This window comes from Lissotriton helveticus, chromosome 5_1 (genome assembly GCF_964261635.1).
Source record: "Lissotriton helveticus chromosome 5_1, aLisHel1.1, whole genome shotgun sequence".
Taxonomy (NCBI): domain Eukaryota; kingdom Metazoa; phylum Chordata; class Amphibia; order Caudata; family Salamandridae; genus Lissotriton; species Lissotriton helveticus.
The window spans coordinates 2,129,552,346-2,129,566,343 of record NC_136065.1 but is presented as its reverse complement, the minus strand read 5'-3'; the positions used below and the strand labels follow the sequence as shown (position 1 = coordinate 2,129,566,343).

The 13,998-nt window shown below is 45.7% G+C and overlaps 1 protein-coding gene across 1 annotated transcript in view; it reads left to right on the top strand.

The window, feature by feature from the left end:
* The window catches only part of PRDM12 (PR/SET domain 12), a 36,681-nt gene extending 30,135 nt beyond the window's left edge, over positions 1-6,546 (top strand). The window contains exon 5 of the mRNA XM_078641546.1: positions 6,141-6,546. Within this exon, the coding sequence (XP_078497672.1) occupies positions 6,141-6,523 (383 nt within the window). The 3' untranslated portion in view covers positions 6,524-6,546. The remainder of the gene's footprint in view (positions 1-6,140) is intronic.
* The last annotated feature ends 7,452 nt before the right edge of the window (positions 6,547-13,998 follow it).

Below are 13,998 nucleotides of genomic sequence, written 5' to 3'. Positions count from 1 at the left end.
CCAAGACACTGCCTGCTGACGCATGAATACCCAGTGATCATTGAAACCCACCAATAACATTCTGTGCCCACCGATACCCACATATTGTGCCCATAAAAGCTGAATCTGCATCAGATCCCTGTCCTCCGAAGACTCTCCATCTTGCCCTGGGTTCGATTGCCAACTTTTGCAGAATACAGGCTGCAATCAGGGGTCTTTCCCAGCTCATGGAACGAAGCAATCCTGACTTCACTTCTTTAAAAAAAGCTAAGGCTGACCCCGAAAATGTTCCACCTCACATCCCTGTTACCAGCCCCTGCTGGGATACTGGGAAAATGAATGATCCAGAAATCAATTCAATTGATTGGGGCTCATGATGTCATTGGCCACTCGCAAAACGGGTTCAGGAGTGGCCACAGTACAGAATCGACTCTCATTGCGGCTGCAGATAGTATCCGTCGCCAGGTCGATTGGGGGGTGGCGGCTATACTCGTAATGCTCGACTTATCTGCAGCATTTGACACCCTCTTGCCAGTACGGATGGCCCAACGTCTAGAGCAAGTTGGTGTTTGTGGTTCCACCCTGGAGCTTCTCCGCTCTTTCTTAACCAACAGAAGACACATTGTCAGCTGCGGGGGTTTCTGGGCGGAAGCCTTTAGCCTCCCCTGTGGTGTGCCGCTGGGCTCGTCTTTGAGCCCGACCCTTTTTAATATTTATATGGCCCCACTGGCAGAAGTAGTGCGCTCCTTTGCGTTCCATGTACTATCGTATGCCGATGACACGCAGATCATTGCGTCTATCTCAAACGTCCCTACGTCGGGGGCAGAGAAGTTCAACCAACGCATGACGAGCGTCAGCAGGCGGATGAAATACAGTGTCCTAAAAGTGAATGCAGGAAAAACTGAGGTTCTAGCGTTTGGCACGCAGGAATCCACCTGGTCCAATATCTGGTGGCCGGAGGACCGCGGACACCTTCCCGCTCCAGTCAAATCCGACAAAAACCTGGGTGCCATCTTTGAAGACCCCTTGAGCGTTGACACTCAGGTCAGCCGCACCTCCAGCACGCGAATCCTCATCACCAGGACCTTCAGGAAGATCTTTCCATACCTACTCTACCGGGCCTTTTCTTCTCCCCCGGGTCTCTCTTTACAGTCGGTCCACGGTCGCGACTCGCGCTGCGACGCCCCGTTGCTGAGGCAGCCATGCGCTCTACACATTTCATACGCTATCATTCGCGTGGAACTGCGTCCATCTGTCATCTATCACTCTGGTCAATCGCGAGTGGATTACTCTATACCTCAACATTAAAACCTCCTGCCTTAATAACCTTCAGATAGCCCAGAATGCCGCAGCCTGATTGGTCCTTAACATCCCTAAAACACCCCTCGGTCAGGGGCGGGAATCATTCCCTTCACCGGCTCATCGTCAAAAAAAGGTTTACTCTCTAAGCTCTCTGTACGGCGTTCTTAGCCCGGAATCAGAGAGGACCCGTCAACTTAACTCACTCTTTCGATGGCGCTCTCCTATGTTATGTTATGTTAATATATATTTATAAAGCGCCAAATCACCAACGGTCTCTAAGCGCTAACACATTGACCCGGAACCCAGATACCCCCCACTGCCAGGTGATCAGACAAAGGTGGGAAGCTTATCCAAATGCCTCAATAAACAGGAATGTCTTCAACTTCTTCCTAAAAGGAAGTAACGTAGATTCTCCACGTAGGCTCTCCGGTAGCTTATTCCAGAGCTGGGGAATTACCACAGAGAAAGAACGCCCTCCTGGCGTAGCTCTGTTGAAACGCGGACAAGTCAACAGATTTCTCCGAGCAGGCTTCTTAGATCTTCCTTGCATAAAAAGTCAATATTTCCCAGATTTCGGAAGGCCAGATGGGGCGGTCACTCTATCGTGGTGGCCACTGCCAAATTTTGGAACACCCTTTCCTCCCACAATCTGAAAATGTGTCTTTTCCATTTTCCAGACCTCATAGTCGTCTACTGCCCTCTCACACACACATCCTCTGCTCACCATGACACCTCTCAAGACCCTATGCCCACTAACAAAGACGCACAAGGCTGTCCATTCCCATACCCACTGACAGAAGCCACCAACACATTGTGCCACACTGGCATGCTCCCTAAGACACGATGCCACTGGCACTCAGGGACAACACACGTGCCACTGGCACACCAGGTACCCTGTGCCAGTACATACCACAGGCGGTAGAACAGCCCAAAAGTATGTGACTCAGAGATGGAATCTAGTCAACATTAATTAAGACTTTTAAAATTACTTTAATTAATTAAGACTTTTAAAATTACTTTGGTTAAGAAGGTTTTGGAGCACATTTCTTACGTTGTTTTTATATTTCAGATTGTTTAGCATTTCTGCTTTCTTAGTTCTGCTTTCTTTATTTAGTTGTATCTTTAAAATGTTCAGTCTTCTGTTCCTACATTACTTTCTCTATAGTTCATTTTCCTACCAATTAGCTTATGTTTGCTTTGAATTACATTACATTGTTATACATACAATGTATGTTATTTGTATTCTATTAAATTTATAACATTGCTGTTCAGAGTTCAAATGTACCACTTTAGATGTCCTATATTTCACTTTCCATTGTCTATGTCTTATATTTCATTTTGTTTGCTGTGCTAGATTTTCTGTTTTCAAAGTAAAATGTTCCTTTTTTTAATTTCCCAAATTATGTTTGTTCTTTTTGCGCTCTATGTTATTTTTTAAATTTTCTTTGACCCGTATTATTTTATGACATATTATTGTATTCTTTTTCATTTCATATTTTCCCTTGTATGTCTCTTATCTTCTTTTGTACATTTAGTTTAATGCTGTCCATGTACTATCCTAACCAATCACAAGCAAGAGTATGGTGGCAACTGGAACTTAGGGGCATATTTACAGGGGCTTTATCTCTGCTGTTTTGGCTTAAAAAGCCAAAAAAGCGGAGATAAAACTATCACCCTATTTACAAGAGGGTGCTAACATGCATAATCGCATGTTAGCACCCTTTTTTCCAACGCCTCCCTTTGCATCTCTAATTTGATGCAAAGTGGGCGTTACTGGGCGTACCCCAGATGGACTACCTTGCAAATATCGCTGATGTTCACATTGCGATATTTACAAGGCAGCCCACAGGATTTTAGCAGACGTTAGATTTTGGCGAAAACTGCAGTTTTCGCCAAAATCTAACGTCTGCTAAAATCCAGACTTACCATGTTTGACATGGGGGTGGATTATGCTGATACAACCACAGGGTCGTATCAGCAAGGTTATCGCCGTTTTGCAGGGAACATCGCAGGAAAACCAGCTATGTTCCCTGCAAAACGGCGATAACCTCGCTATCTCTGAAATTTGTATTGCCCCGGAGAAATGGGTTGTTAATAACGTGCTACCAGGGCGATAAATTCCAGAGATAGCCTGCAATAAGAAATGTATCGCTAAGCACGGCCAGCAATAATTATTGCTGGCCGTTGATAATACGCCCCCAAGAAAGTCGCGTACTGTGTACCAGAATTGTGGTCCGGTACAAAAATCCAGACTATGGATATGACTGAAATGTTTTCTCCTGTCTAGGGAAAGTCATCCTTTATGGAAGAGGAAACCTCAGGCACATAACGTGTCACCCTTCACCACCGGCAACCTCTCCCCACCCTGGTAGGGCAATGCCCCCAAGGCGGACTCAACCTCCTCGAAGACTGTACAGGAAAAAATGAGTTCTTAGAGAAAATCTACTGGAAAAAGCAAAAAAAAGAGGCATCGAGATTAAGCTAAAAATACCTTTGTGTTCCTGGATTATTAAAATGTAATCAGCAGGTGTGTGATTAAAATCCAAAGTGGACGGGTCTGTTGGGAGTAATGGCTCAAACCCATCTACGATCTGCCCAATAATCTAGGAACACTAGGTTTTTTTAGTTTATTCTGGATGCCCCTTTTTGCTTTGTCCAGTAGATTTTATCTAAGAACTTCCTCCTTCCAGTACAGTCTTCGAGGAGGTTGAGTCCGCCTCGGTGGCTTTGCGCCACCAGGGTGTGGCGAGGATGCCGGTGGTGAAGGGTGACACGTTACGTGTGTGAGGTTTCCTCTTCCATTACGGATGACTTTCCCTAGACAGGAGACAATGTTTCAGTCAGGTTAGATGTCCTTCACATCTAACATGGGCTTCGATTGGAATTCCATAGAGCCTATTATCAAGCCCATTATCGCCACTTTAGCGGCAGTTTCCTGCCGATAAAGCGGCGATAATTTTATCGCCCAGGCTTGATAATATGGCACTTAGTTCCAATTGCCACCGTACTCTTGCTTGTGATTGGTTGGAGTCTGTTAAGAGACGTACGGTGTCATAATCTTCCCCTCTCCATTTCTTGTGTTTTACTCAAGTGCTATCCTATACTTTTTATGTTACGTTGACTTTTTCCATCTTCACTGGAGAATTTTTGTATTGTTAAATATCATGGTTTGTGCTGTCTATGTTGCTTTACATTTCACACATAACATTTAATTTTTTTATATTCTAGTTTATATTTTATATGCTATTTTATATGTCTGTTCTTTTGTAAATATTAGATAATGTAACATACTATTTGTGTTTTGTTTGGGACGTACTATATTTTGATTTCTGAGTTAAATATAATGTTCCTGTGTGAGGTTTTCTTCTCATGCATGGTTTTATGTTTCCTAAACTCTGTTATACCTTATTTTGTGAGGGACGTTATATTTCATGTATTCAGTTTGATAGATGTTACCCTCTATTCCAGAAATTCACCTTTAGGTTATTTTATAATTTCTTTCTATTGTTTTTTATATCTTATTTTTAATTTGTTAAATTGTATTTCCCATATTTTTTCCATGCCATTCATGGCCTAATCTATATTTAGTATCTTGCATTTTTAAGAGTCCCATCATGTTTACATTTCTATTTCCTTTTTTCTTTCATGTGTCTACTATTTGTATCTCCTATTATGTGTTTTTGTTGTAGAGTTAGATCTCATATATTCCTTCTTACATTGTATGCCGTTTTGTAACGTGCATGTTACGTGTTGTTCTTTCTACGGTTGTATTACCTATGTTTACATTCTTTTCATGTTTTTGTGTTCCTCCTCACATGGAATATTACGCCTTCTTTAGTGATACACCATAGCCTTCTGTAGGGCTGCTCTCGCTTTTCACGTATTCTGTTTTACATTTGTATGTCCTTGTGTTACCTACATCTTACGTATTGTTCTTTCTACTGTGTTGTTTTACCTGTTTTTACATTCTTGTCATGTCCCTCCTCACATGGAATATTGCGCCTTCTTCGGTGATGAACCATAGCCTTGCTGTGTGTAGGGCTGTTCTCACGGTTCACGTATTCTGTCTTACATTTGTTTGTTCTGTTGTTACCTGCATGTTACCTGTTGTTCTTTCTACGGTGTTGTTTTACCTATGTTTATGTTATTTTCATGTCCCTCCTCACCATGGAATATTGCGCCTTCTTCGGTTATAAATCGTAACCCTGCTGTGTGTTGTGGCTCTATCGGTTCACGTATTCTGTCTTACATTGTTATGTCCTTTTGTTACCTGTGTGTAACCTGTGTTCTTTCTACTGTGTTGAGGTATCTGTTTTTACATTCTTTTCGTGTTCCTTCCCATCCTTGAATATTACGCCTTCTTCAGTGATAAGTCATAGCCTTGCTGTGTGTAGTGGCTCTATCGGTTCACTTTTTCTGTCTTGCATTGTTATGTCCTTTTGTTAGCTGCATGTTACATGTTGTTCTTTCTACGGTGTTTGTTTTACCTCTTTTTACATTCTTTTCATGTCCCCCCTTATCATGGAATATTGTATTGTATTGTATATTAGATTTCTATAGCGCCTTATCACCCAGGGGTCTCTATTGCGCCTTCTTCGGTGATAAACCATCGCCTTGCTGTGTGTAGTGGCTCTGCCGGTTCGCGTATTTTGCCTTATGGTTTTCTGTCCTTGTCTTACCTGTGTGTTACCTGTTGTTCTTTCTTCTGTGCTGTTTTACCTGTGTTTCCATTCTTGTCATGTCCCTCCTCCTCCTGGCATATGAAGCCTCTTTCAGTGTTAACCCTAGCCTCGCTGTGTTTTGTGCGCCCTCGCGGTTCACGCCCTCTGACCCTCGCCTCCTCTCTTCTTCCCTTCCAGATGAGTTCGGCGCCTTGGACCCGGCCTGCTCCGCCTCAGGGCGCATGCGCTGCGTCATCTGCCACCGGGGGTTCAACTCGCGCAGCAACCTGCGCTCTCACATGCGCATCCACACCCTGGACAAGCCCTTCGTCTGCCGCTTCTGCAACCGCCGCTTCAGCCAGTCCTCCACCCTGCGCAACCACGTGCGCCTGCACACGGGCGAGCGCCCCTACAAGTGCCAGGTGTGCCAGAGCGCCTACTCCCAGCTGGCGGGCCTCCGGGCGCACCAGAAGAGCGCCCGGCACCGGCCCCCCGCCGGCTCCCTGCAGGCGCACTCGCCCGGCCTGCCCGTGCCGCACCCGGCCTCCCTGGCGCACCACATCCCCACCCTGGTCCTGTGAGGGGCCCGGCACCCAGGCCTGGCACCTAGGGCCTGGCACGGACCCCCGGACTCACCGATGCACCCGCCGTGAGAGGGTCCACGGAGGGACAGGGCTTCTCCAAGGACTCTTCCACCCTGCCCGTGCGCACCCGGCCTCCCTGGCGCACCGCACCCCCACCCTGGTCCTGTGAGGGGCCCGGAACCAAGGCCTGGCACGGATCCAGAGGCTGGCTTGTGACCCCCTGACTCACCGATGCACCCGCCGTGGAGGGCCCACGGAGGGACAGAGCTCATCCACTCTGCCCGTGCGCACCCGGCCTCCCTGGCGCACCACACCCCCACCCTGGTCCTGTGAGGGGCCCGGCACGGATCCAGAGGCTGGCATGTGACCCCCTGACTCACCGATGCGCCGCCGTGGAGGGCCCACGGAGGGACAGGGCTCATCCACTCTGCCCGTGCGCACCCGGCCTCCCTGGCGCACCGCGTCCCCACCCTGGTCCTGTGAGGCGGGGCGGCGGCGCGCCTGGCACCCAGGCCTGGCACGGATCCACAGGCTGGCTTGTGACCCCCGGACTCACCGATGCATCCGCCGTGGGAGTGCCCACGGAGGCACGGAGCTTCTCCACGGACCCGGCCACGTGTCCATGATGGCTTTTCTGGACAATGAATTTCTATTTCTGGGCAAACACTTGCGCCAAACTCGAAATCCGCGCCCTCTGAGAGACGCTTGTGCTGCGCAAGAACGGGGAGGGCGCGGGGGGGGGGCCGGGGCAGAGGCATGGGGGGCAGGCAGCCTTGAGTTCTCAGGATGGACTCAGTGAGGATGAGTACATGGCCACCCCCTCCCCACCCACGAGCCCCAACATAGAGATGACCCCAGAGAGGCCAGGACTGGGCGAGCACGGCAACAGCCCTCTTGCCTTCCAGAGGTGCCAAGGACGGAATGTTCACTCAGCTACAGCATGACCAAAAGATCGAGCACTTAAAGACTTGGAACTGTCTCCCCAAGTAAACCCAGCCAGCACCCAGCCAGCGGGGGGCGCTCGCGAGCCACCGGCTCTTGTTTTCAGTTGCAAAAAATTGCTTCTTGTTCTACCATGGCGAAAAATGTTTTTTAATGATGCAACTTAGCTGGAACTTTGAGAAATATTCGAAGTGAGAGGAAATCATATGTCATGCTCCTACAGTAGGGGCTGCTATGTGCAAACCCTATTCCTTCTTTGATAGCACACTGCCACCCGGTGGCGAGTATCCGCACTGCACATTGATTTAAGGCAGACAGCGCCCCGGCAGGCAAAACTGTGTCCTGCACCCAATACAGTTGGATTTCCTTTTATAAACATAAAATATACATCTATACATATATACATATATATATATACACACATATACATATATAAATCTATACATAATTATATATGAAGTTTAAAATATATTGAGTTAACTCAAACTATGCTCTGCTTCCAGTGAAAAGTCACTTTAACTTTGTAAATATTCATGTAAAACATTTGTTTACAGAGCTTTGAACAATTACTTGATTATATCTGTATAAAATGTGTACATAATTTCTACTTTATGCTCTTCCGTGTATTCCAAATAAAATTCCTGAACACTTCTCTGACTGATGTCTAAGTGTTAAACATGAATTTGAGGCAGGTGAAGTCTGCCCAGGTGCTCCCAATCTGCCCACTTCTGCTGACTCTAGACACAAAGGTAGGGTGACCAACTGGCAAGGGTGCAAATTCAGGACGGTGAGTGTAAAAATTTAGGTCAAAGGGTCAAAATTCAGGACAAAAATTCAGGACAAGAATGAAAAATTCAGGACAAAAGGTAAGTTTTACAGACACATCAGAAGAGGTCGCGCAACAGTATATAAGTAAGTAAATAGACAACCACTTAAGTACAAGTGAAAAGACGTTTATATTAGGTTCAGACAATTATGCACTTCATGGTTTTTCAGTCTGCGCGCAGTTTTGAGCAAATGTGCAGGTCTGTTTGTAACAAAATCGCCCCGCTTCCCCCCCCCACCTTTCCAACCTCCCATTGAAATGCCCGATGCCCGGTCCGGCCAGTCCGGCCTTGCTACTACCCTCCAATGGTGACCCTCCTCTTCACACAGACCGTCTCTCAGGTGTATTTAATTTCTTTTATAGTGCTACTCATCCCAAGTAAGTAGGACAGAGTGTTGCAGTGTGTTACATCACACACACATTATATAGAGACAATGACTCATATAAATGTGTAAGTCAATCTATAGGAAATGTACTTAAGATAATGGGGGTTACACAGTGTAATCATTCTTTCACCCATCATTCAGTCTTTCACCATTCATTCTGTCCTTCCATCTCTGTGCCCATCCATATTCAATATTCAACCATTTGCAAACCTATCCATCATCTATCCTTCCATCCATCATTCCACTCATCCATCCCTCCATCCACCCTTTCACTCATCAATTCCTCACTCATCCTTTCACCTTATCCATCTGTACACGCATCCATCCACTCTTCCACTCATCCATCCAGCCATCTACTCTTCCACCCATCCAGCCATCCTTCTACTTACTCATTCATCCACCCAGTCACTCATCCTTACACACATTCACCCTTTCAGTCATCCATACATCCATCTATCCGCCCTTTTTCTCTCCATCCCTCTTTCATTTAGCCTTCCATCCACCCATCCATCTGTTCATCCATTCATTATTCCATCCATTGACCATATCACTCATCCATCCTTTCACTCATCCATCTATCCTTTCTCATATATCCACCCTTTCGCTCCATCACTCATCCATCCATCCTTTCTCTCATCCATCCACCCTTTCACTCCTTCATTCATCCATCCACCCTCCCTTTCATTCACTCATCCAGCCTTACATCCACCCTTTCACTCATCCATCCATCCACCCTTTCACTCATCAATTCATCAATCCATCCATCCATCCATCAGTTCACTCATCCATCCACCCATTCACTCACCTGTCATCCACCGTTTCACTCATCCATCCATCCTTTTACCCATCCATCTACCCTTTCACTCATATATCCATCTATTTACCTTTTCCCTCATCCATCCTTCCAATCACTCATCCGTTCATCCTTTACAGCTTCTGACATTGCATCCAGATAACACAAGTAGTGTTACACCAACAAGCCATAACTATTGGCTTTGTCCATGGTTGCTAGTTGCATAAAATACAAAAGCAGCAACCATGGCTTTATTGAATATAACATTGAAAATGCATCAGTTTTAAAATGATGAGACAGTGAAAGACCCATAACCTTTTTTTTTTTCTAAACTTGTTTCACCGCCTTCTTTTCATGAACTGGATTCTCACCTAGCAGCGCGGGCGTTTTTGTTCATTTCTTCCATCTGACTGAATGTCCAATCAGCCTTTCATCCATCGGAGGTCGATAAAATGAGTACCATTGAGTTGGGTAACAATATACATCTGTTATTCAGTGCCTTGAGACCATTGGGTGATGCGTGCGCTTTACAAATACACGTTATGTTATTCCACACTATACCATGTAACACCACACAGCAATATGCTAGACCACACAAACAGCACACCTCTAAATCACAGTCCACCATACCACACCACACCTGTCATATTACTCCTCTTACCATGCTAGAAGACACCCACCCACCTTTCTGCAAAACCACTCAACCAAGCTGTACCACATAAAAACACCACACACTCCCATTACCAGAACATAATCACAACACCGCACATAACCACACATAACACTATGCATTCACACACTCCACAATAAAACGCCAGCATGACTAGACTGGCACATTAAGCACCATAGCAACCCGCACCACCCCACCACTAGGCCAGCTTATCACATCACTTGTCACTCTACACCACAGTAAAAAAAAAAAAAAAACCTCACACATGGAATCACACTGGATCCCTCCACACCACCAAACACCAGTCAAAACACATCTCACCCCACAACACCACCTGTGCCAAATCACACCGCACCAAACCACTCCACACCACCTGTGCATCAGAATACCATTGCTCCAGCAACACTCTACAACATGACGCCACATAATACGCCTGACACTAGCACGTTCTGCTGTGTCATTTGTCAGCAGTTGACACTGCACCATTATACCACCTCACTATGGGCCAGATGTAGGTCGCCAAATACTGGTCGGTAACGGACGATTTCAGCCGTTACCGACCGGTATTTGGATATTGAGATGTAGGGGGCCTGAATTTACAGAATCGGTAAAGTTACAGATTCGGTATATTTACCGATTTGGTAAAATACAGAATCGGTAAATTTACCGATTCTGTAAATCCAGATGTAGGTGGCACTGAAAACAGTGCCACAGGCCCTTAGGAATTCGTTATTTACCACCAAATAATACTTGGTGGTAAATAATGAATTTCTGTGTACATGCACATCGGTGCATGTACACCGGTGCCATGTGGCACACATACATGACCTAAGGGCATGTATGTGTGTCACATTGCACACAAGCCAGAATCAGGGGTGCAACAGGGTGTCAAAGTGACACCCTGTCCCCCTTTTAAATTTGGTAATTTTACTGAATCGGTATTTACCGATTCGGTAATTGACATTGATTCCTGTGGGCCTCAAAGCTCATAGGAATCAATGGCAATTACCGAATCGGGAAATACCGATTCGGTAATTACAGAATCTTGCCGATTCGATAATTGAATCGGTAAAAATACCTACATCCCGATTGCCAGTTCTTAAATACCGAATCGGTATGATTCGGTATTTAAGAATCGATAATCTGGGATTACCTACATCTGGCCCTATATAACCTAAATCACTTATCCATACTATAGCAGATCAAAGTACCCACCACTAAACCACACTGGGACCCATATCATCACACACCAAGCAAGAAACACCCCCATCCATCACCAAACGTCCCACACATTACCAATGAACAATGGCACAACTTTGAACATTAACTCACCATACAACAACATGACCACACTTAGCAATTCCATACACTAACAGCGATACACAAAACACCACCTGCACCCACAACTCGGTACACAATAAAAATCCGAATGTAAGACGTTACTACGCCATTTATTACCCCGCAGTAGGTTACAATGGGTCGTTACAAAGACCGCGTTGTTACCACGCATGGCTTTACACCCCAAGTCGTTTCTATGACTTGCGCTAGCTGGCGCGCTGGACTTAGGAATAGTATAAATTACTATTCCTACTCCAGTTAGTGCAACAGCAGGGAATGTGTTGGGTTTAAAATCCAACACATTCCCTGCTGTTGCACGCCACCTAGCGCAAGTTGTAGGAGTGACTTGCGTTGTAAAGCCACGCGTGGTAACAACGCGGTCGTTGTAGCAACCGCGTTGTTACCTAACTGCGTGGTAACAACAGCGTTGTAAACGCTGTTTCCCTGAAACTCCATATCTCACAATACAGCGCCACACTACAAATACCACTTTACAATGAAGATCACAATCCTGCCTACACCTCCTTACACAAAACCACTCTACCCGTCACCATACCACTTCCCACCACCACATGACACTTTTACAACACCATTGAACAACACCACAAGGCACCACACCATGACACAGTACTCTTCCGGCAGACCACACCGTACCACTGCTCATCACTCAGCAGCACTCCTTCGAGACTACACCATCTCACTCCATAATACATCTCTCAAGGACTCTTGAGCTGTTGGAAATATTCTGGCTGAGATGTTACCTGGGTGAAATATGAGCTGGTGAGACCCTATAGCCATGGAGACACAGGATAAGACTGGAGCAGGGGAAACACATGAGCAAGAGAGACAGGTGGTCAAAGAGATATATGAGCAAGAGAGACAGACAGGAGCGACAGATGGACCACAGAGACATATGAGCAAGAGAGACAGACAGGAGCGACAGATGGACCACAGAGACACATGACATGGGCGGTACATGGTCACAGGAAGTGATGTTATGTTAATGTAACTCAATATTGCACACAAATCACCCCGGGAGGGGTATCTTGGCACTGAGCAGATCACAGGCAATCCTACACCATTTAACTTCAGCCTCCCGTAATCTTTCTTTCCGCCCTACTAGCGCCATGAAACCGTTTGGTGAACATGCGCTTTACAAGAGCTTTTAACATAACACAGGCAGGAGAAACGCAGAGGTTGTGGCCTGGGTCAGATGTGTCCTGGAAGTTCCAGGTATGAGAGGCCGCAAGCCTCGGAGGCCGTAGTCCGAGGTTGGTCAGGAAGGACTTGATCCAGGCCAGTGCAGCGTCGGAAATGCCGCAAGATTTTAGTCTGGCCAAAAGTCTGTCATGAGAGATGGTATCAAAGGCGGCAGACAAATCAAGAAGGATCCGCATTGCCTTCCTGCCATTATCTGTGATGACTTTCAGAGTGTCTGATACCTCTAGTAGTTTGGGCGAAAGCCGGATTGTCGAGGGTGGAAAATCTGAGATGTTTCAAAGAAATAAGAGAGCTCCTTATAGACCATTCTTTCAGTTATTTTACCCAAAATGTGCAGTAGGGATATAGGCCTGGGATTTGAAAGATTGGAAGGGTCAATATTTTGTTTTTTCTTTAGTGGCTTTACTATGGCAAGTTTCCACTCGTCGGGCACCATGCCGGAGGCAAGAGAGGAATTCACTATGTCATTAATCACAGGATTTACTATATCCATGATTTGATATAATATCATCGGGGGCACGCATCCAGTGGCGAACCTGATTTATACGCTGAGATAGCTGTGTGTGTATGAAAAAGAGTGACAGTTTGAAAAACGTGAAGGGCGGGCCTATTATGGCTATGGACCAATTCATGTTCGTTGAAAAGTTCTTCTGAATTTAGGGTTCCAAAATCCTTTTGGATATTCTCAATCTTGTCCTCAAAATATGTTGCAATAACATTGCAGAGAGTCTGAGAGGGAGGAATTTCTGAGTGTAAGGCTTTGGGGTCAATAAAGGATTTTATGATTGAGAATATCTCTTTTTGATTTTGCTTGGCCATAGCTATTCTGTTAAAATAATAATCTTTTTTTGCTAATTTAAAAGCTGAATGATATTGTTTCCTGTGAGTTTTAAAGATATGCAATTTGGCTACCTCGTAGCCCCTTCTCCATCTACATTCTAGTTGTTTGCAGTGTAAATTCTGCTTCGCTGGATCTTTTGTACACCATGGGTCATTGTGTGATTTTGTTTTTCCCCTTCCAGAAGTGTGCTTGGATGGAATTAATTCCTCACTTATAGCCGTCATCCAAGTGTGGAAACGCTGGGAATCCTCTACTGGATCACCAGTAAGAGCTGTCGTATTTTCTAGGGCAATTTTGGGCAGATTGGGGTTGTTAGTAGCTAGCAGATACCATTTATGCCTAGGCGCCGCCATAGGACTGTTTATGGCTGCCTGTGCAATCTTGGGTATTAAGATGGTCAGGGGGATAAAGTAATGGTCTGACCAAGCCTGCGGGGTAGGTGGGCCCAAATCCCA